The 26,751-nt window shown below is 41.2% G+C and overlaps 1 protein-coding gene and 1 pseudogene across 7 annotated transcripts in view; one reads left to right on the top strand and one right to left on the bottom strand.

The window, feature by feature from the left end:
• Positions 1–26,751, top strand: part of PDE4D (phosphodiesterase 4D) — a 658,809-nt gene that overhangs the window by 592,664 nt on the left and 39,394 nt on the right. For 6 of the 7 annotated variants that reach the window (XM_053657205.1, XM_053657206.1, XM_053657209.1 and 3 more), the window contains one exon: positions 16,932–17,044. In XM_053657205.1, the coding sequence (XP_053513180.1) occupies positions 16,932–17,044 (113 nt within the window). Of the gene's footprint in view, positions 1–16,251; positions 16,846–16,931; positions 17,045–26,751 lie in introns of those variants that run through there. The other variant, XM_053657210.1, reaches the window with a different exon arrangement.
• Positions 9,087–9,534, bottom strand: LOC128626162 (60S ribosomal protein L32-like; annotated as a pseudogene).

Below are 26,751 nucleotides of genomic sequence, written 5' to 3'. Positions count from 1 at the left end.
TTTTTATTTCCTATCTTAATTTTTTTAATGCAGCTTTAGACTTATTTTAACACGTAGAACTGAGATCAATGCTTCATAATCTGTGTACTTAATTTTGGTCATTGACATTTCTCACAGTTGCAACTTTTCCCAAAGAGGGCTTAAGCATGCATATCCTTCTCCATCCAAGTATTTCCAACAATATGTCTATGTATTAGGGATTCTAGGGGAGAAAAACATTGCTTCAGGGAGATTCCCCCTGAATCTTGCTCCTTGTGCAGCAAGATTCTCTGTAGGAAAAGAGTGTGATGCTAGAGTGATTTATGAAAAATGGGTCCTTTGGTAACTGTGCTAGACAATATAGGGGCACCATCCTGCACAGTCATTTGGAGGCTGTGTATACATCCAGGGACAATGAATACACAGAGGTGGGCCTCAAGTGTGTGCAAATAATAAGTTTCCTATGCACCCCAATGTTCATAGCAGCACAATTTACAATAGCCAAGTGCTGGAAGCAACCTAGGTGCCCATCAGTAAATGAATGGATCAAAAAACCTTGTGGTACATTAACACAATGGAATTCTATGAAGCAGAAAAAAAAGAAGGAGCTCCTACCCTTTGCAACAGCATGGATGGAACTGGAAAGTATTATGCTAAGCAAAATAAGCCAGGCGGTGAAAGACAAATACTATATGATCTCACCTTTAACAGGAACCTAAACAACAAAACAAACAAGCAAGCAAAATATAACCAAAGACACTGAAATAGAGAACAGGCTGACAGTGACTAGAGAGGTGAGGGGAGGGAATCTCAGGAGAACAGGGGAAGGGTTTATAGGAACAAGTATAAAGGATACATGGACAAAAACTAGGGACGAGGTGGAAATGGGAGGTTAGGTGGGGAGGGTTGGGTGGGTGGGCTGGGATGGAAGTAAAAGAGAGAAAACTATACTTGAACAACACTTAAAAATAAAATTTAAAAAAATAACTTTCCTACCTTGGGCAGACTCTTCATTTAGTCATTGCACAGATATATACTGAGGAACACTGCTGGGAATTTGGTAATAAATAAGATGGCCTTTTTCTAGAACCTCGTGGAGCTTACACATAAGCTGTTTTTTTAAAAATATTATATGTCCAGAGGTATTCATGCTCTGACCACATGGCCACAGTATGTCACTCTATGAAACTTTCGGACATGACTTGGATCCACGAAAATTTAGTTTTAAAGGTATTGGATTTGCCAGAAGAGAGAACATTAGCTCTAAATGACAAATCATGGAAAGAGATAATTTTGAAAAGACCCTACAGTTTTTAATGATTTAACACAGGCGGTGTGCTCAGAGGCTATTGAGTCAGAATAATGTGTAAACATCTATGTGTTCAAGTGTGTAAGTGAGTGCTGGACGGGCCTGGGGGAAGAAGAACCTCCCCAAAGTGACAGTGTATCTCTTCGTGGCAGGGAAGCTACTTTTTGGTTCATCCCAGTGGCTTCCAGACTGCAGTGACTTCTGAGTCCAGCTGGAAAGACAACTTATCTGATCCCTAAGGGAAGCTCCAGGGTTATTCTTGTAGGGTTTTCTTTGGCATATTTTCTAGAAATCATTTTCAGATAGTTCTGGAAGCTCTTCACTAGCAATCTATTACTACAAAATGTCTTTGTATTACAGTAAGCTGGCAACCAGTCATCTAATATCTAAATTACAGCCTAGCCTAAGTGAACACACTCCTTTTTTTAAAAAGAAATTGTTTTTAATCCCTACCTGATGATATGTTTGTTGATTTTAGCCAACGAAGGGAGAGAGAAAGAAAGAGAAACACTGTTGTGGGAAACATCAATTGGTTACCTCCCTATGCACCCTGACTGGGGATGGTGCATGCAACCTAAGTATGGGCGCTGACCAGGAATTGAACCCACAGCCCTTTGGTGTGTGGGAGGATGCTCCAGCTGAGCTACCTGGCCATGACAACCCAGTCCTTTTTGACAATGCTAAGCTATGGTCCTAGATCAAGGGAAATTGGAGTTTTGTTATTGGTCTTTATATTAGTTGGAATTGTGTTTGACTATGATTTAAAATAGTCAAAAAATAGTTTGACAGAGATTTAAAATAGAAGTGGCTTAAAGAACATAGATGTTTATTCTCTCGCATGTTAAAACCTAAAAGTGGATAGTCTAGAGCTAATGTGGCAACACTGTCCCATAAAGTCTTCAGGGACATGCTCCTTCCATCTTGGAGCTATTAGATGTACCCTCTATGCCTAAATTCAACTCATGGTCCGATATGGCTGTTCCTGCTCCATCCGTCAACTGTATATTCTAGTCTGTAGGGAAAGACTGAAGGACAGATATGAGATATATGACAGGTGTCTTTTAATGAAAGTTTTCCATACACATAACACTTCTATCAACCCATTTATGAGAATATAGTTATATAACAACACCTGGCTACACAGGAATCTGGAATTCTCTCTACTTTGAATTTTCTTTATTAATACAACTGATAAAGAAAAGCACCATTTTAGGAAGCAGCCAGAATTCTCAAACATTGTTGCTTATTAATAATGATGTATGTGTTTTAAATATTTAATGTCAGTCTGCCACACTGTATTTGCACTGCCATTTATACTATGATCTTTGACAGTTTGAGCTTATAGCTGCAGTGTTCAGGAAAGTTCCATTAAGTTTACTAGAATATTTTACCTGCACTGGGTAAGGCCCTAAAGAGTAAATGGGCTGGACTGAGGTCTAATTAGTTTTGATGATATGTAGCAGGAGATTCCCTGCCTCAGAGCTTGCTCGTCCACCTGGAATTAGGGAAAAGAGAAACTGGTAGTACAAAGTAAAAGTAGTTTGTGTTCTTAATACTGTTTGATGCTCATTATGTTCTTACCAACTCATTCCCTCATCTGAGTTTGAATCACAGGTACATTTTGAACCTGTGGTAGAGACAGTGCAGAAGTTTCACAGGAGAGTCACTCTGCTTGTTCTAACAGGATTGTGTCCCAGCAGGCATGCCATAATTTGACAGCTACAAATAGGGAGATCTCAAAGGAGAGGGGCAAAGGAGATCATCTCTTTTACCTCTCCTGCAATGTCTTGGATTAAGGTAGATGATGGTTACTGTTTTGCTGACATGAGGCAGACATGTCACAAAAAAAGAGAGAATGAGCAATCACAGAGCTGATTTAATTCCCAGTGGGGTTTAGGGAACCACCAAAACACGATGTAGCCAAATGATCCTAAAAGTATGAGGTAATCTAATTTGTTCCATCATTACAAGAAATTAAAGCCAAGCACAACTGCATCCCAATAGTAAAAAGAACCCATTAAAGTGCCATTGTTATTGACTGAATGAAGTGAGCTTTCTGATTACCTTGGCTTGCCACATTTTAATTTTTGTCTATCCATTTATTCTGAAACCCATTAGAGGGCCTTAACTGATCTTGACAAAATAAGCTGCATTACTAAGGTTCAGTTTAACCTGAAAATCTTAAATTTAATTACTACATTAGAGTTTTCAAATGGGTATGTCGTCTAGATTTCAGCAAATTTGGGGACGTAATTATTAAGGAGTCTTTGTTTCTTAGTGTTCATTAGAGCTGCAAGATGACAGGAAAGACTTAAAATCAGAGAACTGATTTTGTTGTTGTGCTACCAAGAGTCGTTCCAAAAAGAAGTGTCTGTTCTTTTAGGAGTGGGCCCAGAGCTCCAGGAAGCTGGGATTGAGACAGGTGCCTCCACAGAGGAAAGCCTGGGCAGAGTGGAGTACGCACCCCTCCACGGGAGGTCGAGTCGGGCAGCCAAATGATGTGTGATGAACACGCTCATAAGTAGAGTGTCTATATGATTTAGCATCCAAACCAGGGCACTTTTAAGAATAAAAAGCATTGCCATTCATAATCATGTCGGGATGACAGACATCAACCCGGTAAATCCCAAACGAGTGGCATGTGTGAACCTGCCCTCCATAACAATGCCTAAGCAAATAAATGTAATAAAGTTTTTAGGTACCCAGAGAATAAATGGTTCGGTAGGACGCTAAGTAGGAAAACCATGGAGACAAGGGCCACTCTACTGGGGTTTTCTCGCCCCAGCACAAAAGTCACTTTAATCCGTCATATCTCAGACTGTGAGGTTTACAAGCCCCTGAACCACGTTAATATTCCTCTCAGTCTAGTTATTGACTCTCAGATGCATTAGTAGTTCTGGATATATTACAGAAAGGTGGCTTTAATAAAGGGAATGTTCCATAATTATTCAGTTCCATTCAGTTCAACAAACACTTAGTTGATACTTGGTATGTGACAGGCAGGGTTTAGCACCAGAGATTAGAAAATGAATTTGGTATGGCTGCAACCCTGGAGTCATTCAGTCTCATAGTAGGCAAATCATTGTGATAGATTGTTTCATGATTTAAATACTTGAAGAGTTAACTTCAGATTTGGCTCTCAAGCAGCAAACATAATATTTGCCAGCATCTGTCTTTAGAGGGAATGCCTATTGGTTGGTGTCCTGGATTTTCCCAGCCCCCTACTAATTCTAGACCCCATGGCAAAATAAACAGGGTGAACAGACTGTTTTAGTGAGGCGCATATAACTCAGAGGTCCTTGTTTTCCAGACTGCTAATTTATTTTTTCTTCCACCTGGAAAGCCCTGAGCTGTTCTGGCCAAATCAACAGAGACAGGCTACAGAGATTTAGGATGTCTGGGTTTAAAAAGGTTTGCTTGTTTAATTAGATAAATAATTTGAGAGCCCTTCCAAGGCCTACTGTTCCTAATCACATCTATAAAGGCTAGAAAGGCTCTCTCGGTCAGCCAGTGGATAACAGCATCAGGGAGAAGAGTGAAATAGGGGAGTGAGCTGGGAATAATTCAAAGAAATTTCAGGCAACCTATATGTGCCTGCATACATGGTTCGTCATCACTTTTGGGACACTTACTATTTTTCAAGCATGGCTTTACATGCATAATCCTATTTAATCTTTAAAATCACATGATACAAGTACTGCTCCCCATTTTATAAATGAGAGAACAAGCTCAGACAAGTTACCACATTTATATGAGGGTCTCACACTAGTGAGGGGCAAAGCTCAGCTTTAGAAACAAGAACTCCCTTATTCCAAAAATGATGCTCCTGAATTTTCAGTTTTTGTAAAGTCCCTTTTGGGCCCAGAATAACCCAGTATAGAATCCACTCAGGAATTAAGAGGAGCAGGGAGGAACCCTTTGGCCTTCTTTCTAAATAAAGAAATTTGGGAGTGGGGGAGGGGGGTTAAACTGGAGTAAGGCCTTAACTCAGGTAGAGCAGACACCTTCCTACAGAATGCAATCAAACAGTTTAAATTCAAGTGCCAGGCTCACCCTGAGGGAGAATAACATTTGCAATGCTTACTTGCCCTGATGAATTCATTTCTAAAGTTTCACTGTTCCACAAAGAGAGCAGGACCCGGGGGCCAGAGGGCCCAGTTCCTGCAGAGGGAGAAGAAATGAGCAGAAGGAGCAGCAAGTGGGAAATTCAAGCTACAGAATTTAATCAAGTTCTCAAAGGGCTGGGTTTTCCTCACCCACTTAACTGGCAGCCCCAGTCTTTCTCATCTGCCTCCCACAATTGCCTTTTTAATTGCCCTTTTTGAATACACATGATCTTTCATCATCTCCCAGTTGGTCGATTTTCTGCACTTTCAGAGACTCGTGCCTACTCTTTCCTCTTTCACTCCAGAGGCAATTTTCTGCATCCTTTTCTCTCTCACTTCTAAGCTTCCACTGCAGAGAATTTGGGGAGTGTAGGAAAACATTATTTTGTGTCTAGCGTGCCTGAGGCCTGGTACCACAAACTGATTCTTGGCCCTTCTGAGCCACCAGACCCACTCTTCCTGTTGTCCTCATGTTGGTTCCTTAACCCCAGCCATGTCTGCAAACTCTGATCATGAGTGACCAGGTGGAGGAGAGTACAGACATCGCCTCCAGGATGCCCAGCTAGATCCTTGCAGCTTTCCTGACCTGTGCGTGCTTCCATCGTTCCACACAGGAATCGCTTTTGAAATCACTGCATTGTTCATTTGTTGATCACAACCTCTAGATTGCAGGCTCCCTGAAGTCAGAGAGCTTCTGAATTCAGCTCTCTAATTGAGTGCCTCTTATAGTGCCAGATTACCCCACAGCATGTATTGAACAAATATTTATTGGGTAGTTAACTGAACCAAAGTTTAAGTGGACAAGGGAGATTCATGTAACAATGTCTACTTTCCTAACTTGTGGAAAGGACTCACCCCCTGGTAAAACCAAAACAGACAATATGTGTGGTTTCCCTCCAACCCACCACCCTTAACTCCTTCCCAAGTGTCCCCTCCAGGAGTGATCTCAGGATCACTCCAGTGCAAGACTGTGCTGCTGTGGACGAGGAGAGCTTATCATCTGCTTCTCTGCAGAACTTCCTCTAAAGGAACGTTTGCATGAAGGAGGTATCCTGTGAAGGGCAGGAGTAGAATAGATGGAAAGAAAGAGGGAAGGAAGAACTGGATGAGCAAGTGACGAATAGAGTAGATCTGCAGAGATGAGATTCTGAGACTTCCTGCCAAGACGGGGGTGTGTAGGTGGAATGACCCACTGGGGATGGTGAGGGCAGGTGGGTCCCGTGAGGCAGATTTTAGAGGGGCTCTCAGGAGTCTAAGTGAAGTTTGGGTGAAAACCTGTAGGCATTAAAAATTCAGAGTATGGTCTTGCATGAGGAGACCACACAAGAGATATAGAAGAGGTGCTTTGGGAACATAAGGTTGTGTAGGAGAGACTGAAAGAGGAAAAGACCCTACAGAAAAGAAAACAGCTGGCATTTCCAGTCATTTTTTTTTTGTAAGAGTTCAAGAGCTAGAAAGGAAAAAGAAGGCCAAATGGAAAGGGTTTTTTTTTTCCTGTTCCTTTGTCAATAAAAGGGTTAGGATATATGGCAGTCTTTGGAAAATAGTGCTCCCTGTTCAGTGGGGTCATTAGTAATTGTTAGGTCATTGGGGTCAGATATTTTTGGTCAGGCCAAGTTCCTCACAGGACATTTCATAGGGTCCAGTTGGTCCATGAACAGCTGAGATCATTTGGCCAAGGCCATTCCTGAGTAACCATTGGAACCAGGAAAGGAATCTCTGTCTTTTGACTCCAAATAAAATAGCCTCTCAGTGATACCACATTAGCATTCCGGATTACAGAAACATGTGACTTCACTACCTTGAATGTGAAGGATCCCTGAGGGCTTATCTACACTGCTCTCAGGAAAGGTTCCTGTCACTTGTGCTGAGGACTGTTGATACTGGGGGTGCAAATTGACAGTCTGGGTCTTTGGAATAAAATGGCAGTCTGCACAGGAGTTGAAGCTTCACATAATTTTTACTTGTTGGAAGATGTCAAAAAATGTAAAAAAAAAATTAAAGGAATGGGTGGACAGCCATGATTACTAGGTCACCAAGGACAAGTTATGAAAACAAAATATAAAGACCGAAATTAGAATGTGGACCTAAATATCCAGAAGCCTCTCCACTGGTTAGATTTGCAACAAAAATTCATATAAAAATAATAAAAATTATTTTTAAACATAATGGTATTAGCAAAATTCATAAAATTTAAAAGTTGTAATTCATGAGTTAAAATATGTAATGCTGTTTTATATATATATATATATATAGTCACCAGAAGGACATATTATAATTACTTTTAGTGGGTCTCAGACTTGTCTTAAATCAAAAGCCTTCTGCTCATATTAATGTCTAATCTCAACTCAGAATGTTCACACATTAAATAATTCTAGATAGTAAATATGCCCTGGAGATTTATAAGAACATATATAAAATATAGACAGTCATTATATGGTAAGACAATGGGAAGAAAAATGCTATGCATTTTCTTCTCTTATGAAAGAGCTGTAACTGAATCATAAACCTGGGATACTTAAAATATGGCTTTGCAAGATCAAGGCATGACAAAAAGTGTCCAGATTTCTGTGGATGTTTTCAAAAGCTAATCTTAAGAATAAAATAAAACATGAATGTCATGCTTTATGCATCGTGCTGAATCAAACAGCTGTGGATGAAGTTGTTTAAAGTAGCAGGTACAATGAGTACTCTTGCTAATTGTGTTGATTTTCAGAGACACAGGTGCTGACTACTACTGGTATCAAAAATATGCACGGAACAGTTTTGATAACTCTGTGCTCCCTGGAGAAAACACTATTCAATTTGCAGCCATAACTGATTTACACAGATATTATCTGAAGACTGACACATCCACCTGTATGTGGGCTGTCCCTGAGAACACTGGTGAGGGTCCCCCAGAGCCAAGCTGGGACAGCTTCACCATAGCTGACCCCGGTTCAGTACTGCCCTGGGCCCAGACACACACGAGGGTCTGTGCAAGGGAAGGCTGACATTTCATGAGACCAAGGACTCCAGGAAACTAATTGTTTGCTCCAAACTGGATGAATCTGGGTTCCAACAGCAAAGAGTCATTCTATATCCCACTTTATGTTTTGCTGGACACAAATGTAGTTTCTGAGAAGTGTGCAATTGTATGAAAGGAAATAAATGGATTCTAGGCCCCACCCCCAAAAGAAGAGATGGGGAGGAGATAAATGGTTGTTAAAATCAGCGGGTATGTATCACATGTAACAGATTTCATAAATATTTACAATTTTTTAACAAGTCATGCATCTAAGTAGAAATGAAACCAACAAAAATAAAATAGGCAGGTGGATATGTGATTTTTAACTTAAACTTAGTCTTAAAATTCAAATAAAATATGGGAAATGGCGGGGAGGGGGGCAGTCTTCTGTGGGATGTATTTGTAGCCCTGTTTACGAAAGAGAAACCTAAGGTGCAGAGAAGTTAAATAATTCACCCAAATTTGCCACATGGTAGCTGAGCTGCAGAGCCGGCGTCTGAGCCTAGACCTCTCTTCCCAGTGTTGTGCTCTTCCCATTGCTCATAACTGTCATAATAGGCCACTGCAGTGGATAACTTGAGAACACTGCTTATTACTTACTATGCATCAGGACCACTGCAGTGGAGTCTTTTCTGGCAGAATTTTATGGTTTTATTTACACAGATACAATGTGCACACAATCTGTCTATTCACTCTCCTCACTGCACAGCCTGGCATTGGTGGCTCTCATGGCCAGCTGGGCTGCTCTGTCCTCAATGGCTTTGCGGTTCTTCAGGGAGACGTTGTAAGCAATCCCAGCACAGTAAGGTTTGTTGCACATCAGCAGCACTTCAAGCTCCTTTACACTGTGGATCAGGAACTTCCCAAAGCCACTGGGCAGCATGTGCTTTGTTTTCTTGTTGCTCCCATAACCAGTGTTGGGCATCAAGGTCTGCCCCTTGAATCTTTTGTTCACTCTATTGTCGGTGCCTCTGGGTTTCCACCAGTTCGGCTTAATTTGACATATCGGTCTGACCGGTGCCTGATGAACTTCTTGGTCCTCCTTTTGATGATCTTGGTTTTTACCAGGGGTCTGAGGGCCACCATTGTGCCAAGTAAAGATGGCTGCCACCTCCACAGGCAGCACTGAGGAAGAGAGCTGCAGTGGAGTCTTAATCTCCCTCCTTCTCTCTTCTTTATTGTCTCCTCCTGGGCTGCAGGAGGAGCACTTACCCAGTTCCCACAATATCCATTAGCTCAAGGCCACCCATTTAAGTATTCAATTCTATTTCCCTTTTCCTCCCTCTAAGGAGTCTCCTCCATGCAGGCTATTTACCACCCACACATGTAACCCTTCTCCAGGCTCCAGACATTTCTTCTACCTGAAGAGAATGCCAGCTGACTCCCTCCTCCCACAGCCATTCAAATCACAGACTCTGGGGTCAAAGACGTGCATCCGGGTTCCCCTTCTTCCCGGAATCCTGCACACCCAACTGCAGTCCACATCGCCCCCTCCTCCTGTACTGCAATGGCAGCCCCAAGTGGCATAATTTCTGTGCCACTTTATGCTGTCCCTGGGCAGCAGCTGGCCACGTGTCTGATTTTCTCAGCAGGATATTATCAGATCCTTCCCAGGTCCAGGCCACTGAATCTTTTGTGTTTCTTTATTTCAAAGCAACCAGAACATCCGGGAGGCACAATAAATATGTTGGATTGGGTTGTTTGTTTGTTTGTTTGTTTGTTTTGACTGCTTTGTTTCTGGGGAAAAGAGAAAGAGAAAGATAGGAAGGAACAGAAGGAGAAAGGTGACTATCTGGCCAATCTCAACAGCACACAAAGGCCTGAGAAGGAGAAATACGGGGTCCTTACTGGGGATTTTGAATATATGGGAACCTGCAGAACTCAAGCATTGTGTTTGTTTTTGGACTCACCTGACATGGTATAGGACAAAGTTTTCACAAATATGCTTTAAGAGATGATAGTTGTATGGAAAAAAGCATTTTATGCCAAATAAATTTATGTAATTAATACTTATAAAATGACACAAAGTAGATCTCTTTGCTGTAGAAGTTCTCGATTTTGCTAGGTTCACGTCCGTTACACATCACTGCAAAGAGGCTACATATTTAACATTTTCCAAACTTGTTTGACCACATAATTCTTCTGGTAAGGAGAACGTTGTAGGAATAATGTTTATTTGAACATTCTTTGGGAAATGTTGGAATGATCCTCCCAGCAAATTCACAGTAAGTAGTGCTGTTTCATTAACCAATGTATCATGTACCTACTTTTTATACGTGGTGACTTTGCATGATTGATTTTCACTCACAGCCCAGAACTGGTTGATATGAGAGGGCTGATGGTGATGATGGGAAAATCGTAACTGGTTTAGGATTGAGAACCTAGGAGACAGGAAGGAACCTCTCATATAGTGAATGCCTTATTGCAGATTAACTTATTTAAACATCCTTGTACAGTGTTCCCCAACTGGCAGTGGCACGTTTGTCCTCTTTCTCAGACATCACCTCCCATTCTTCACCTAGTTAACCATTTAATTCATCCTTGGAGACTTCAGGCTAACAGTCCTTCTTTCAGAGAACTTTCCCAGATTTCTCCCAGGCTGCGGTAGGTAACACTCCCTGTCCCCTTTCTCTTCCTTGTGCAGACTATCCTTACTGCCTAGTTTTAGTGGACAAGTTACATACATACCGGTTTAAACTTGTCTTCCTCATTGATCTATGAGCTTCTTGAAACCCAAAGTTATTTGCTTCCCTTTTGTATACTCAGCCCCTAGCACATAGCAGGCATTCAATAAAAGCAGATCCTCATAAGCAGTAGAATTGAAACTCTGAGAGCAGGCAAGGGCTTTCAACTACATGTTCACTGCTAAATCTCCATCATCTAGTGCAGTGCATGGAAAAGAATCTATTGGGCAAGCAATGCAAGGTTATTTAACTCTCTGTCTCTCACTTAAACTGAAATAATCTGCATGGTACTTTTTATTATCCCCAGTCCACAGGTGAGGAGATGAAAGCTTAAGAGAGATTAGGTAATTTGGTAGGAATTGTGGTTTGTGTGTAGTAGAATAGAGATTGGAGCCTCCTTCTACTCTTCCAGTTTCAGTCAAGGGATAATATTGCTTATAGTAGAACCCAGGTCACATGTGGTCTTCAATTCTGATTGTCGCATTAAACTTGGCTCAAACCCCAATCCCCTGGGCAAAGCCCTGCCTGTTCTTACAATGAGTTTCACAAGCTTCAAGCTTTCTCCTCTTTCTCTGCCACTTCTCCTCAGTGTCAGTTCAGGTTGACATTTCAACTTGGGCCAATCTAGCCTCCGAGCTGAGTCCCCTTACTGGGTTAAAACAAAACAAAAGAAAGTAAATCTCTTCATCTGAGCAGTGTATGCCTTCAGCATCTTCAAAATCCTTCTCACCATCTTATCTCCTGTTTCACTCTTTAGGACTCAGCCTTCTCCCACTCTACCTCTGTCCCGATCTGCTGTGAACAGCTCTCTTCTATTCTCCCATAGCCCTTGTGTTTCCTTCTTTCAGAATGTACAGCACACTGAAATTCGCTCTACCACTGGACTCCAGGGTCTCCTTGAGTAAGGCACGTGCCCTTTGAATCCTCGTGCTTTTACAGACTCTGTTAAACACATGACACATAGTTGGTGTAAAATTAAGTACTGAGGCTACTAGAAGTTGACTTACTCATGGTCTTAGAAGTCATTGAAACCCAATGTTGTATTCATTTCATTTTAAAGTTCTGCTAGAGCCTTAGGCAGGGTGCTAAAAAAAAAAGGCAGATAGTAAGAAGATTAAAGGGGAAAAAACACAAAATTACGCACATCTTCCCTTAGGAGGATTTTGAAGTACTAAGTGAAATTTTATATGTTTCATAAGATTTTTAAATATTTCAAAACAAGGACCTTGATGCCAGGAATACACTTGGACATGAGAGCAGCTTGCCACTGGCAAGCTGTGCTTGAACCTGTTACATATACACACTGAAAGCAAATCCAACTCCTTCATGTATTTCCCATCAGATAAAATGCATAGAAGGAAAAGAACATCAGCAAAAGTTAGAACTAACCTGCACAAATCTTTTACTGGAGTGCACTCAGGGAGTGACTAGCTCCAAGCAATACATGGTGAAAAAGAATCATTTTTCTCCAGTTCTGCCTACTTCAGACACCATCCACTCTATCCTTAGGAACAACAAAGAAATTTTGGTAGGAATTAGGAGAGGAGAAGGTGGAATTGGTTAGGAAGATATATAAGTGTCTGTTCTTAGGAGTTGTTCAGTGGGGTTTTTTTTTAATTTTAAGAAAAATCTGAATCTGCTGTTATAGTTAATATTTAATTTTTAATTAAGTGTAAGCAATAGTGTTCATATGGAGTGATTTTTTGGACCTATTCTCTTCATTTATACCAATAGGTCTATCTAGAAATTATGACAAACTTACACAAACGTTTAGTCATTCGAGTGTTAGCAAAGAAGCCAACATTCACACAGTTACACATCACGTAGCGTGGATCCTTTTACATCAATGGTCAACATTGCTTAAGTTGTGGGTAAGAGTAATTGCTAAACATTTCTCAAGAGAACGACCTCAGCCCCTAGCTAATTGCTGCAGCTCTGAGGCGATTACTTTTTTTCTTCGCAAGGAGAAGCTGCTGCTTCAGCATCTTCTCCTGGAGCCCCTGGCACCATTTCAGCCCATGTGTCAGGGGAACCCTTGATCACATCACAATGACGGAAGCCAAGTGCTAGCCTGCAAGAATTGAGAACTGTTTGTTCACAGCAGATCCTGAGTAAAACCACGGGTGTTACTTAGTTCAACGGTGCCTTGAAGAAAACCAGTGCTCCTGCAGCAGGGGACTTCCAGAGGCTTAGGACGTTTCTTAGCTGCTGTTTGATAGCTCTCCCCTGACTTTTATGGAATTTCACCAACAGTGTTGACGGGGAGTGTTTCTCCCTGTAGTTTTCTGGATTTGGCAAACCGTGGGACAATTAAATAGAAGCGTTTTCAGACATTTTCAAGCAGTGCCACACTGGATACTTTCTCTGGGGAGAAAAGTATTTTATTAATTAGTACAGTTTGGGTTTTGGGTAAAATCCAAAATTAAGCTCATTGTCAGTCTCCTGCTGTTGATGACATTTAGGTGTGTTGTTTGGTGTGGTGACTCAGTGTCCTATAAGATAGCTGGCAATTCCATATGGAGGCTTAGTAGTAGGGTTGAAATGTTCTTAGAACATTTGGGGTTAAAATTCCTAAAAGTTGAGTTTTAATAATGATCCTGAAATCTGTGGTTAGCCATATTGCCTGTAAACCAGGAATCTAGAAGAAGTAGTATTAGCTGTAAGCTAATATCAACAATAATTCTTCACTTGAGAACAATTTTACAGAACAAACTGTTTTTTACTCTATGAGTAATTATTTTTTAGTGATAAGTAGATGTGCTCTATTCCCTTTTATATGCTCCAGATTTACACTCTATGTGCAGAAATGTTAGAACTTAAAATCTACATACCGATTTGTGATTGTGCTTACGTGGTGATTGTTAAAATAGCTTACCTGTTTGGAAATAAAGTAAATCTTCTGAAATAAATTGCTCCTCTTGTCCCTGTACTGCCTTTTTAAGAGTAGGTCCTGTCTTTAGATGCATAACGTTTTGAAGCACTGGAACATTCCTGAGTTACATTTCTATGACAATTAAAAATAAACACTGAAGTATGATATGTGGTACCACATCCCGTTAGACCCAAGGCCAGTATTTCTGAAAAGCTTTGGGAAGTCAGTGAAGATGGGAGGGGATTATTTATCTCAGACTTTGGAAGAATTGGAGCACAAGGAAGAAGACCATGGAAATCTAAGACTTAGCCATATGGAGAGAGGATTCCGGGTTTCGGATGTAACCAGTGCAGGAAGGATAACAGTGAGAAAACCCTGGACACAATGGTTTTGCACCCACTGGGTGTGCTGATGATGGACAAATGACCCAAAATAAGCCAACTTCTCCTTAAAATTTCCTACATGCCTGTTTTATACAGTGGAGAGATGAAAAAAAGCAAAAACAAAACCACATAGCAGATGTACTACCACACCAAGTAGGCACTGCTGTGCTTACAGATGGACGATATGAGGTACAATGAAAATGTGTTATGGTCAGAGGCTTAATTCTTGTTTATGATCTTAAGAGTATGGGATTACAAGGGACTTTCTACATTACATCTTGGTGTAATGTTTCAATTTTTATAACAAGCATGTTATATTTTTTACATTCTTTTAATCAGGGCAAAGCTCTACAGATAAAATACACTGACTATTTAAAATTATCTTCAAGGTTGTTCTTTTTGTTAGGGATAAAAGCTGCAGTCTTACACTTTATAACTCACCTGGAAATGTTTAGGCAGTTGTTTGTTCTCAAGTGTATATTGGCAGAGATTGTTGGGGAGTGGGGGGAACCGGTAAAATAAAAAGGCAGATTTTAAACTAGAGTCCTCTAAGTGAATAGCAACAGTTCAAGAATTCTTCATAACAATGAGCCACGTGGTACGTGTAACCTATACTCGAAAAGTTATTCTAACTTTTACAAATGTTGTATAAAAACCTATCTGGAAGATCCCAGGATCCTGTGATTCAGTCTGTGAAATTCTTTGATGTGCCACTAACCACTTATAGAGCCTACATTTCAAGGGCAGAATTTCTTCTCCTTTAATACCTATAGATTCCAAGACAAAGAAAAAAACATCTCGTCAACTTCATGTAAGCTTTCAATGTACTCTTTCTAATTGAAAATAACAAAGCTTTATAAGGAGGACTCTTGGGAGTTTGGATTCCCCCCTCTGAGACGTTTGCTCATCCACATGCTAATGTAGGGAAGTTCTCCGCAATTGATCTGCTTCTGAAGAGTGCCCATGGCCCCCTGGGTCAGCTTTTGTAAATAGAACCGGCTTTCATATGAAGCCTTTGGATATGGTCTTTTCATTTTCTCACGTTTGTAGTTTATTCTGAGCATGAAGAATAGAAAAACCCTTCCAGACTTTTTCCCCTTGACATCACAAGACCATCCTGGTCTCTGATTTGCAATTCCACAGGCGACTGGAGCACGTAGGCAGGACATGTGTTAATTGCCCAAACCATGTGATGCATTCGCATTGCTGTTGCTTTAAGAAAACTCTCAGACCATTCTGAATGTGCATTACAACATATTGTCAAATGTGAGACTTCTAAAGAGTTCCGACTCCACAACATTGCACGTTTTTGTTTGCTTGTTTGTGCCCACCCCAAAATTTAGTCTGGTATATAGCAAGGACTGGGTACTGAAAGAGTTTAGTCTTACTAGAAATGCTTTTATTCCCACCACCCCTTGAGGTAGGTAAATCCTAAACTGTTGAAAGAAGGCTCTAAAACCCTAAAACCCCAACCCTCAGAAACGGTTGTGCGGGTCCTAAATAGTCGAGTTTGTGCAGTCGTTCGGGCTCTCCCGCGAAAACTTCCCAGAGAGCAGCCGGTGGTGGAGACGATGAGCCTGCCAGCAAACAGTAGGCGCGACCGCTCAGCGAGGCGCTCGGGGTCCCCCAGGCAGGTGCGCGTCCCGCGCGTGCGCGCCAGGTGCCGCGGGAGCCCCGCGGCAGGCGCGACCCGGAGCGCGGGCGGGCGGCAGACGCTCCACGCCGGGTTTTCCGCCGCTCCCCTCGCCCAGACCCACAACAGCCCACAGTCACACTCGCTCGCGCCCGCCGCCTCTCCGGCTTGGCTTCAAAGCGAGGGCGCCCGGCTGTGCGGAGTGATGCCACAGCGGGGCGGCGGGGCAGCCGGGGCGGAGGCTGCGGGGAAGGACGCGGCGGGGGGCCCGGGCAGGCTTGGGCAATTCGGAATCTTTCCGTAAGGGAGTTGTGCAGGGGCCAGGCAGGCCGAGGGCCGAGAGGGGCGTGAGGGGGAGTGTTCCCGGAAAGCCGCTGCGATGGAGCGGCGCTGCGCCCGCCGCCCGCGGAGTTGAGAAAGAAAACAGGAAACGTGGTGGCCGCGCACCCGGCCGCGGCTGATTCATTCGCTTTGAGGGAAGGCTCAGCAGGCGGGGCGGGCGCGGAGACGCGGCTCGGCTCGGGGCTGGCCACCTGGGAGACCGGGCGGAGGACCAGACGCTCCCTCTGCGGGGCGGGCTCCGGGGCGCACGCGCCTCCCCCTTCGTCATCCTCAAGGACTTAGGACTCAGCCCGACGCACCGTCTCAAAGTCGCATCGTGGTTTTTTGTCCCTGTCTTCGTGTAAAAGTTGGCTCGCTGCACTTTGCGCGCCCTCCCTGGACGCTGAACTAAAACGCCAAGCTGGAGAGACCGTGTTTTCCCGAGGCCAGCTGCCCGGCTAGCAGAGCCTCGGTCCCCCTTGCGGTGCCCGGCTTGGCAATATGAAGGAGCAGCCCTCATGTGCGGGCACCGGGCATCTGAGCATGGCGGGGTACGGCAGGATGGCCCCCTTTGAACTCGCTGGCAGCCCCGTGAAGCGCTTGAGAACTGAGTCCCCCTTTCCCTATCTCTTCGCAGAGGAGGCCTACCAGAAACTGGCCAGCGAGACCCTGGAGGAGCTGGACTGGTGTCTGGACCAGCTAGAGACCCTGCAGACCCGGCACTCCGTCAGTGAGATGGCCTCCAACAAGGTAAGCCCCTGCTCCGCTCTCTCACCGAGGCCCCTAGGCTGTTGACTTCCACGTCGGTGAAGCCACCAGTGCCTGTGGCCCCGTGAAATACGGACAGAGATTTGTCACACTTACTGCACGTTGGCGGTTCTGCTCCCTCTGAGGGAAGTCCCTGATTCTGTGCCTTCCCTCTCTCTTCCATTTACTCCAAATTAAACATTTTTGCAAAAGCAGCTTTGACACAGTTCGATTACAGTACCTCCAGGACACAGTGGATTTGGGGAGGTGGCAAAGTGACACTTCGCCCTTGCAGCAGAAATCCTGTCCTGTCCATTGGCATTGCATGTTTAAGGGTATTCCTGGGATTCCCCGTTGGAAACAGGAGTTGCTGGAGGTCAAGACAATCTCTTGAGTGCTACCACCTACCCCCACTTAAACTGAACTTGGAACCTTAGCCCTCATCTGTCTCCGTGTCAGGGTGCACTGTAAAAACTGAGCCTTTGTGTGTTCATTTGGCCATACACGTCCACAGGAAACGTCAGCAAAGTTAGAAAATTCATTATGATCTTTACCTTTGTTTCCTTGAGTCTCTGACGCTTCAGGGGGCATTTGTGCCATTTATGCCAAACTGCTGAGAGGTAACCTTCAGCCTGACACAGCTGTTAAAGCAAGTAGAGTGTTGTCTGCTTTGCTGTATTATTTTAGAAGTCCTGTTTTTTGTCTTTAGTTGTGTAAAGGAATAATTGGTTATGTATGTTCTTTATGAGTGTTGATGGAAGGGATAGGAATGAAGAGATGCCTGTGTTGGATGCAAATGGCTGAGGGGCTCAGCCTGCAAGGACTGGTAGCTCTGTGTGACGATTAGTAACCATTGCCTCTTAAAGATATTCGATTTTTGGCTACCTACTTACAAGGTCAGTAAGGTTATGCCATTTTACTGTTTACATGCACATATTTTTCAGAGTGATGCTTTTTCTTAGCTTACTGTAGTTTTTATCCCACCTGTTTTTTTATGCAGTTTTTAAAAATACCATAGCACATCAACCATTTGGCTTAACTGTTGACAGCATTGTTTTTAAGTGAAACGTTACTTTCCGTCAATGAAAAGGGACTCTTCAGTCACAGTCTGCAGGCACTAACCTACCCATAAGCACTCTGACCTACTTATATGAACACTAGTGATCAAATCCGAATTTTATTTTGTCATTTGGGCCACATTTCTAAATCTGGTATGGCTCCTCATCAAAATGATTGGTTATTGCTCTCCTACTCCCTGGTGTGCTATTAGGTGCCATTGTTCTCATCTAACAAATTCTTAGTTCATTTATTAAATCTCTAAAATATAAATTGTCCTTTCATAATTTGACTCATGTTAACAATAGGCATAAGCTGAGTATCTCCGTTGTCCTACCTGCTGAATGGGACCATTCTGCAGTGGGCCTGGGTTCTTAATTCTCTTCTCTGGTTAATTCCGTGTAGTAAGAGAAAGAGGAGAACATGAAGGCACCTAAAGAGATGTGCAAGCATTTGCTTATGTTTTCCAGATGATTTGACTGTACTGTTTCAGCAGAGTGAACCTGAGCAGCTACAGTTATTTCCCCCCAAAATCCATACTCTTAATGATGAGAACTGTCTTTTAATTTAAAATTAACATGAAATCTAATAATAATACAACATATGAAAACTGTCGAGTAATTAATTTATCTACATTTTAAGGTAAAAAATAAAACTTCAGGTCACAATAATTGATTTCTTTCTTTTAAAGGCACCACATTAAGACAGGGTTGTTTTTTTTAACCTTCACTCTGAGGACCCTAAATTAGACTTTATGTTAATTTACAGGTTTAGTATGGGAAGTGACTGTATTTGGTCGAAGTGCAATCTAGGTTAAGTGAGAAAAGGCTTTTCCAAAATGCAGTCATTCTAGCAGTGTTACTGTCTTACAGTTGAATGATTACTGGCAGGACACTTATTTTTAACATTAAAAATTTTTAACTCAGATGAAGCTGTTGCTTAAACTTTTAATGGCTAAGCCATTCATTTTTTTAACCCGTGCATTTCTAACTGAGTGCCAAGCTCATGTGACCTTTTCTGGATGAAAAGAGATGAGCATAAAAGGAAAGAAAAAAGCTCTTGGTAAAGGTTGTAAAGTGACCCTTCTCCTGGATAACACGAGCGCGAGTAAGTCACCTCTGCGTGAGCTGTAAACTGAGTTGGAGCAGCTGATGTGAAGGTCCCCATGAGTGAACCGAAGTCTGAATTAGAATTGCAGCAGCTTGTGTCACGCGCCCACTGGGTTGTCTGAGACGGCTTGAGTATGAATGAGTAAGTCCGAAACATAGCTTCGGGTGAGCTTCTTATTGTTATCACCGTCCATTCTTTTAACGTGGACTTGTTTGAACCAACCGATGTTTTCAGGTTACTTCTCTTTGCCTTTGAAAAGTCATGACCCTAATAAATTCAATAAAAAGGGAAAGAAGAAAATGAAAAGTCATGACATCTTTCTCTGGTTTCTCTCTTGACGCCTTGTAAAAATTCACTCCGGTAGATTAAAATAACCATAAAAATACTTGTAAGGATCTAGATTTGTAAGTGATTATGCAGAGAACTCTACAAAGAATCTCTGTATCTCTGTGGTGATTACTGTGACGACGGACTTGGGTATCGAGTAGGAAACTGATTCTTCCAACTTAGCAAATTGGGTTAACAGATTTTTCAGAATGTTTTTAGAAATCTTGATGAAAAGAATCTAAATTATTAGCAGTTTTTAACTGATGCTTTAGAAGCAACTAGCTGTGTTTCCCGATTGGTGCTGTAATGTGCATAATGCTCATCGATGGTGTTGAGATAGGAAAATTATTGAATTCCCGTCCAAGGCCAGAGTTGGCGGTGATACACACAGGATGCTTGTACCAAGTAGGGTAAGACGCTCCAGATGGCATCTAATTTGAGTAGTTAAATCTGTAGCATTTGCCCTCAAAAACACATTAATCTGCTTGCAATTTATACAGATTTTCTTTGGAACCTCATCGATATGGTTGAGGGAAATTATGGTGAGGTCTCAAAGCTTGGAAGATGGACAGACCTAGAATTTGAATCATGATTTAGTTCCTTGCTCGTTGAGCTATGTTAGACAAATGACAACTTTTTACTTTCAATTTCCTTAGCATAAGATGGACACAATATCTGTTTTGAAAGGTCAGTGCAGGAGTTTGAAGGAATAAAATAGCTGGCTACTAAATAGTGCCTGACAATAGTAGGCACTATGCCTGTTGTTGGTATTATTATTTGAGGTTTAGGTCAAACGTCACTGCTTGTTTACTTGGCTAAAATATGGAGGTTTTTTATCACTCAGTTGTAATTTATCCTTGACATTTTAATTTGCATGGATTTTCATTATGTAATTAAGTAACTGTCCTTAATGTATATTTCTATATTATAAAAATGCTTAAATTATATTTTCACTATTTTGGCATATAATATGAACATAAACATTTTGAAGTTCTAATTAGAAGTTAAGTATTTTCTTAAATACCATTTACAGAATTCCAGACAGAAGAGCCAAATACTCTTTTTTTCCTCTAAAATTGAAAGCACAGTTCCTATTAATTTTGGAATGTGTGAAACATAATTTGGGATTGGAGGACATATTTCCATCCTTCTGTACAGATTTACAAAGCTAGAATACCCTTTCAGGTGTTCATCATGCAGAGTAGTTTCACGGTGTTTTGTTTACCTTCTGTTATGGAAAGTCAGTTGAGGATTTAAGAGGGGCAGGCAAGGAGTCCAAGCCTCTGGGTTTTCAAGGATGATGCTGTGGAGCCCTGTAACTTTATCTACTTGTATAAGTGCAGTAATGTTTGAAGGAGGAACCAAAATCATTTTTATTTTGGTCCCTCAAAACTTACACTCTAAAAAAGTTTTTTCTTCCTCCTCATTTTGGGGCAGTTCCTTGTCTTATCATTGCTGGAAACTACTATACCTCAAGCTAGAAATCTGTCTTGAAGTTAGGGTTCAGGCAGCCTTCTAAGACAAAGTTTTTCTTCAGGTCATTCCAGATGTATTGTATATGGCCGACTTTGCAAATGTGGTCACAACTTCTTTATGGACTTTATTTTGTCTATTTTTTTTTTAGGAAATATCCCTATCATGTTTCTGTTGCCTGTAAATGAAAATTTAATTTTGCTTAGTGTTTTCATTGTCTGCTCCCCCTGCTGCTTTTTAGTGGTCAGTGCACACATAACGTACCTATACTGGAGCTTTCTGTGACCACTGATACCTTTCCTTCCGGAAATGAGCGGTGGTAGGGTAGAGATAGGCTGTTCACAGAAGCAGCTGAATCTTAAGATATTTCACCACTACATGAGTATGTTGGCACAGAAACAAATGTTTAACTTTGCCAAGAAGAAAGCTGAAGAGCAAATAGCAAGGGACAGTTGTTTTCTACATTAAAATACTAAAATTTATTGACATCGTCATAAGAGAATTGTTAAGAATTAATAAAGATGCCTAAGGAAAAACTTTACATTTTTAAAAGAAGGTGTTTCCTTTAACTATAGAAACTCAACTTATTGATGTTTTGGATTTGCTATCTGCCTTTTCATTTACTTATAAAAATAGATTTTGCAAAAATTTATGTAGTTTACATGTGTGTCATAGTTATTATGAAAGATCGAGAATGCTTGTTTTTACGATTAGTGTAGGAAAAATACTTTGTTTTATTTTAAGTAATAATAGAAAGAGAGAAGTGCTTTTAACAGAAATTTTATGTTTTGTTAAATAGCAAAGCCCTTGACTTTATCAAAACACAATGGAATAAAACAAGTCCTAAGTTATCTCTATTACCTTCAACTCGGTTCCTGTATCAATCAATATTTAGCAGCAGTAAGCTTAAATATCTCTAACATGTAATTATCAAAAAACTTCTAATATTTTGATTCGAAAATTAGTCATTACTAAGGAAATCACTCTGTTTATTACATTTTGATTTAATTGCAAGATATACTAGTGGTAACTTCCTTCTCAAAGTGTTATGAACTATCTCCCTTTTTTTTTTGAAATTTCTAAACAAAACACTTAGCCAAGATAAACTTTTAATGGTACTTTTCCCAGTGTTATGGATAGATTAAACAAACTTTCTCTGCCAAATAGCAAGCAGTGTAGATAAAGTGTTTGTTGAATTTAAGAAGATTTCTGATAGTCACATAAATTGTAGCTGTCACAATACACACATCTACACATCTGGCAAATGTGAAATGCTGTAAATGCTATGACTTTCAGTTAGTGCATGAAATATGCAGAATCTGATTTTCTCTTTTTCGGAAGGAGAACAGCCCTTTAAAAGCACAAATGGCTGGGCTCACGGTGTGGTGGCGAGTGGTCCCAGGGCGGCATCCCTGGGCCTGGACCCTTGTAGGGATCGTGCGATTGGCTCTACTGGTCTGTGGTCTTTGCAGGAAACAGAAGGATGCGTAGCCTTTTACTTTGATGTCTAATTCACTAGTTTTAAAAGACATTTCAAGAAGGTATTTTCGTTTATTCATTCTAACTTTTCATTCTATTCATGGGTAGTGATCCTTGATATTGATTAAATAAACAATCCTGCTCTCTTCATTAAGAAATTAGTTAACTTGGATGATGATGGGTCAATCATCCTTTACACTTAGAAAGAATACTTTTTAATGAAGTATTTTTCTCTATTTGTGTTTAGTACTCTGAGCGTATGGTTGTTGTTTTGCTATACTTTGTGTACTTTGAGGAGGATGAATGGTCCTTACTCCCTGGCCTAGTATGTGCCCCTGTGATGCCAATGGCAGCTTTGTAGAGTGGAAAGGACATAGATGTCTTGGTCAGGTGAACTCGGTTTCAGATTCAGGCTCTGCTGCTTCCTGCCTAATGTTTTGGACAACGTGCCTCACTTCTCTGAAACTCAGTTTCTTCATTTATAAGTGAGGATAATAAAAAGAAAATAAAATTGAAAGGTCGCTGAGAGCATTAAACATGATGTATGCAAAGCTCAGTTTGGCGTCTAGCAAATACTGGGTGCTCAATAAATTGCATGTAAGTCATTCAGTGTCTACAATATAATTTTAAAAAGAGATTAAGAAAACCATGTGCCCTATACTCCTTTCAATGTGAGAAAATAATATTTCTTAGAAGAAAAACATGACCTTTCTATTCTGTAATAAATAACAGTATAAATTAATATTGCTCAAACTTTCTTTGTCCATTCATAATCTCTATGTGTTGAATGTTTTTATTTAAAGCGTTTATTTTTTTATTATAAATACTGACCCTAACGCCTCATCTTAGGCAAGAATATATACAAAATCACGGATTTGAAGTCCTGGTTATATCTTTTTTCTATTACATATTATAATCAAATATATAACAAAATGAGAAAATGCTCATATAAACCACCTTAAAGCATTTTGCTTACTACTCACAGACACTGGGTGTGTCTTTAGATATACTATTCTAAATCGGCAGCAAAAACTATTTTGTGAGTCATTTTTGATAAGAAAAATTGTTTTAAACAACCTATGGTTTTCCTTCTCTGCCATTAATGGGATCTCCCCACTAGAGGAGAAAATGCCAGCCCCTTTCATGAGAAATGTTCCATTCATTAGACATTGGTTCCTCAGGCAGAGCGGTCTGATGGGGAACACCTTCCCCCAGCCAGACCAGGTGGTACTTAGGCTGGACTCACTCTCTGCCTTTCAGCAGAAGTAAATGGGACACCTTACCTTCCGTGCTTCAGTTTCCTTGTCTATTAAGGAGTTGCTGTGACCATTTAGTGAATTAAAAGATAGAAATCGTATAGAGAGTCAGGAACATAGTGGTGACTCAGTGATGTCAAATAATTTATTTCAATCTATAAAGGAATACCACCTGTCTTTTCTGATTTTGTGGGGTGAGGGCAGGAGAAGGTGCCACTTGGCCATCCTAAGTGAGCTTTTAAGAGGAAATGGTGGCCTAATGATGATACTGCTAACCACAGAGGACTTTTGGAGTTTTTCACATGTCTTCCCATTGATGAATGACTTTGCAAGGAGTTTACCTTTTGTTTCTTGGTGCAGTTTTACAGAACAGCCCATCAATGTGGCCTGAAGTTTTGTAAGAATATCTAAAAGTCTCTGAGCTGTTTCTAGGAGGGATACATAAAGCGGCAGAGGACAGGTTAGCCAGTTATTTTCATAAATGTAATGTATCCCTGTCATTCTTCTGAATGAGACTGAAAGCAACCCAGGCACAAAGTCTCATATTCATAGTTAGTGATAAGAAAAGTATATGAAGGACATGGCATGTCATTGCACCTCTCAACATGTCAACTCTCTGGTATATACACAAATGTTTCCCTGTGCTGTCAGCTGAGAGGTCCTGAAGCAGTGACACCTCACTAGCAATGAGCACACCTAGCACCCTCAGCTCGGTCTCTAATACCATCCTCCAAGCAAAGGTATCAGGAGTTCTTAAAGAAACAGTCGGTTCTAGAGCAGGGACAGGAAATGAGGCTGGAGCATGGTGTGGAGCCCAAAAGTGAGGAAGTGCACAAACGAAACTGCGCGTGGATGGGAAGGTACCAAAGGGACACAGGAGCCAACCTGTGAATAGCTCCCGACCACCAGAGCTTGAAGCAGATGATAAAGAAAATAAGTGAGTATTGGATTATAACCCAAAATATTTTTAAAAACCCACGAGTTCATATTGATATAAATACTTTATTAAATAAATCATTAAACAAGCAGAATAGACAAATCTCCTATGCAGAAGAATTCCAAATAATTTATGTAGGTACTCAGCCCTGAAAGAGGGAGAGCGTAAAACTACTCACTTCTTATGTGTGTGCCATGCACATTGACTTTCTTCCAAAAAGCACAGTATGGGAAGGGGGAAGGCAGGACCTCGGCGGAAGAGAAACCTGACAGGTACACACCATCCTGGCCAGGCAGTCACAGTTAACATCAGCAGTGGTGAGTCGTGTTGCAGTATGTGCCCTCGATGTGACCTGATGAAAATGGTACTGTACATCTGTGGTCTTCCTAGTAAAAGCGTACTGCCCCAGTCTAATCATGAGGAGAACATCAGATGAGTCCTAGTTGAGGGACATTCTACAAAACACCTGACCAATACTCCTCAAAACTGTGTCAAGATCAAAAAGAAGGAAAACCTGAGAAACCATCCAAGGTATCCAAGAGCAACCTGAGGAGAGATAACCAAATGTGGTGTGCTGTCCTGGGAGGGATCCTGGAATGTAAAAAGGACATTGGGGAAAGCTAAGGAAATCTGAATACAATAGCCATTCATTAATAACATTGTATCAGTACTGGTTCAACAGTGGGGACAAATGTTAATAACAGGTGAAGCAGGCTGTGGACCATATGGAAACACTGTACTTATCGACTCAATTTTTCTGTAACTCTAAAACTCTTCCAAACCAAATCTGAATCATCCTTTAAGGCCTGCCCGGGCTGCTCCGTCTTCCACGTAGAAGCCTTTTCCGTTGCAGCTTCTCCCATGTCTTCCACCCCAGGCTCCCCTAATCGGGTGTAATGTCTTTCTCCTTTGACCTTCTACAGGACTTCATTTGTAGTTCTCTTAACTCTTAGTACATTATTTATTTCTTTGTTTTCTTCTTCTTACATTGCACATGAGGTCATTAGTCTTCTCCAGCCTCACTAACAGCGGCACAACAGGGCCTTGTTGAGCAGGTGCTCAATAAATACTGGATGAGGCGTGTGGATGGTGCTGTGGTGGATCCTTGAAATGCAGCTTTCGGTGCTTCTGCGCTCAGTGCTGTAGGAATCATTACCGATCAATCTTAGGAAGTAAGTTTCATCTTACTTAACAGGCTTAGAAGATCAAAGTTCTTCCTTGATGGTTAATAGTCCATTTTACCGTTGGTCAGACCTTTTGCAAGGGAGTTACCAAACATTTGGTCAAAGAACTGAAGAAATGTATCCTCATTTTTCTAATGTCATTTGAGTGGATGTAATATAAATTAATAAAATGAAAATATAATCTCTTCCTGCTCTTTTGGTAGTTTGGGTAGAATTTAGCATGATCAATATTTCAAAGCATCATAGTTACCTTAATCCATTATTAATCGCAGACCACAAGCCCTGTGTGTTAGCACTAAAGAGGCAGAAGCGATCATTTGTCCACCTCACCTAGTCTGACTTGGGAAATTAGGCCTAAAACCTGTCCAGGTCCACCTGTGTGGTTAGAAATCTCCTGACTTCTTAAGGTAGTTCACTTCCTGGAGTGTTTCGGCATCATTCTGGGTCATCTGTGTAGCCTTTATCTCAAGTCATATTCATAAATCATGGGTGGGAGATACACTTTTTTCTCTGTGTGTAAATAGAATACAAGCCATGTTTCTGATAAGCAGATGGATTCAGTGACTGTCCAAGTACAGAAACAGGGAATTTCCTACCGTGCACTCAAAGAATTGATGAAGCCTCTACAAGACCTTAAAGTCAAAAACTAGTGAATATCAATGTATCACCGCATATTTGGTCACATAATTAGTACCACCTGCATGATGTTTGTTCACGTAAATGCTGTCTTCACCTTGGAGTCTGGGCATTATATTTCCTTTCTTGCAAGAAAGGTGCTTTTTCTTTCACTGACAAGAAACCTGATCATTTCCCATTTAAGAATCTCAGTTCTGCTTATGCTCATCTCTCGGAAATTTTAGCGTAGTTTATGCTCAGATTAGTCTAATC

The sequence above is a fragment of the Artibeus jamaicensis genome, unplaced genomic scaffold, assembly GCF_021234435.1.
Source record: "Artibeus jamaicensis isolate MK-2021 breed Jamaican fruit bat unplaced genomic scaffold, CSHL_Jam_final scaffold_369, whole genome shotgun sequence".
Classification (NCBI taxonomy): domain Eukaryota; kingdom Metazoa; phylum Chordata; class Mammalia; order Chiroptera; family Phyllostomidae; genus Artibeus; species Artibeus jamaicensis.
Note: the sequence above shows the minus strand (reverse complement) of the source record. Positions and strands in the feature narration are given on the sequence as shown.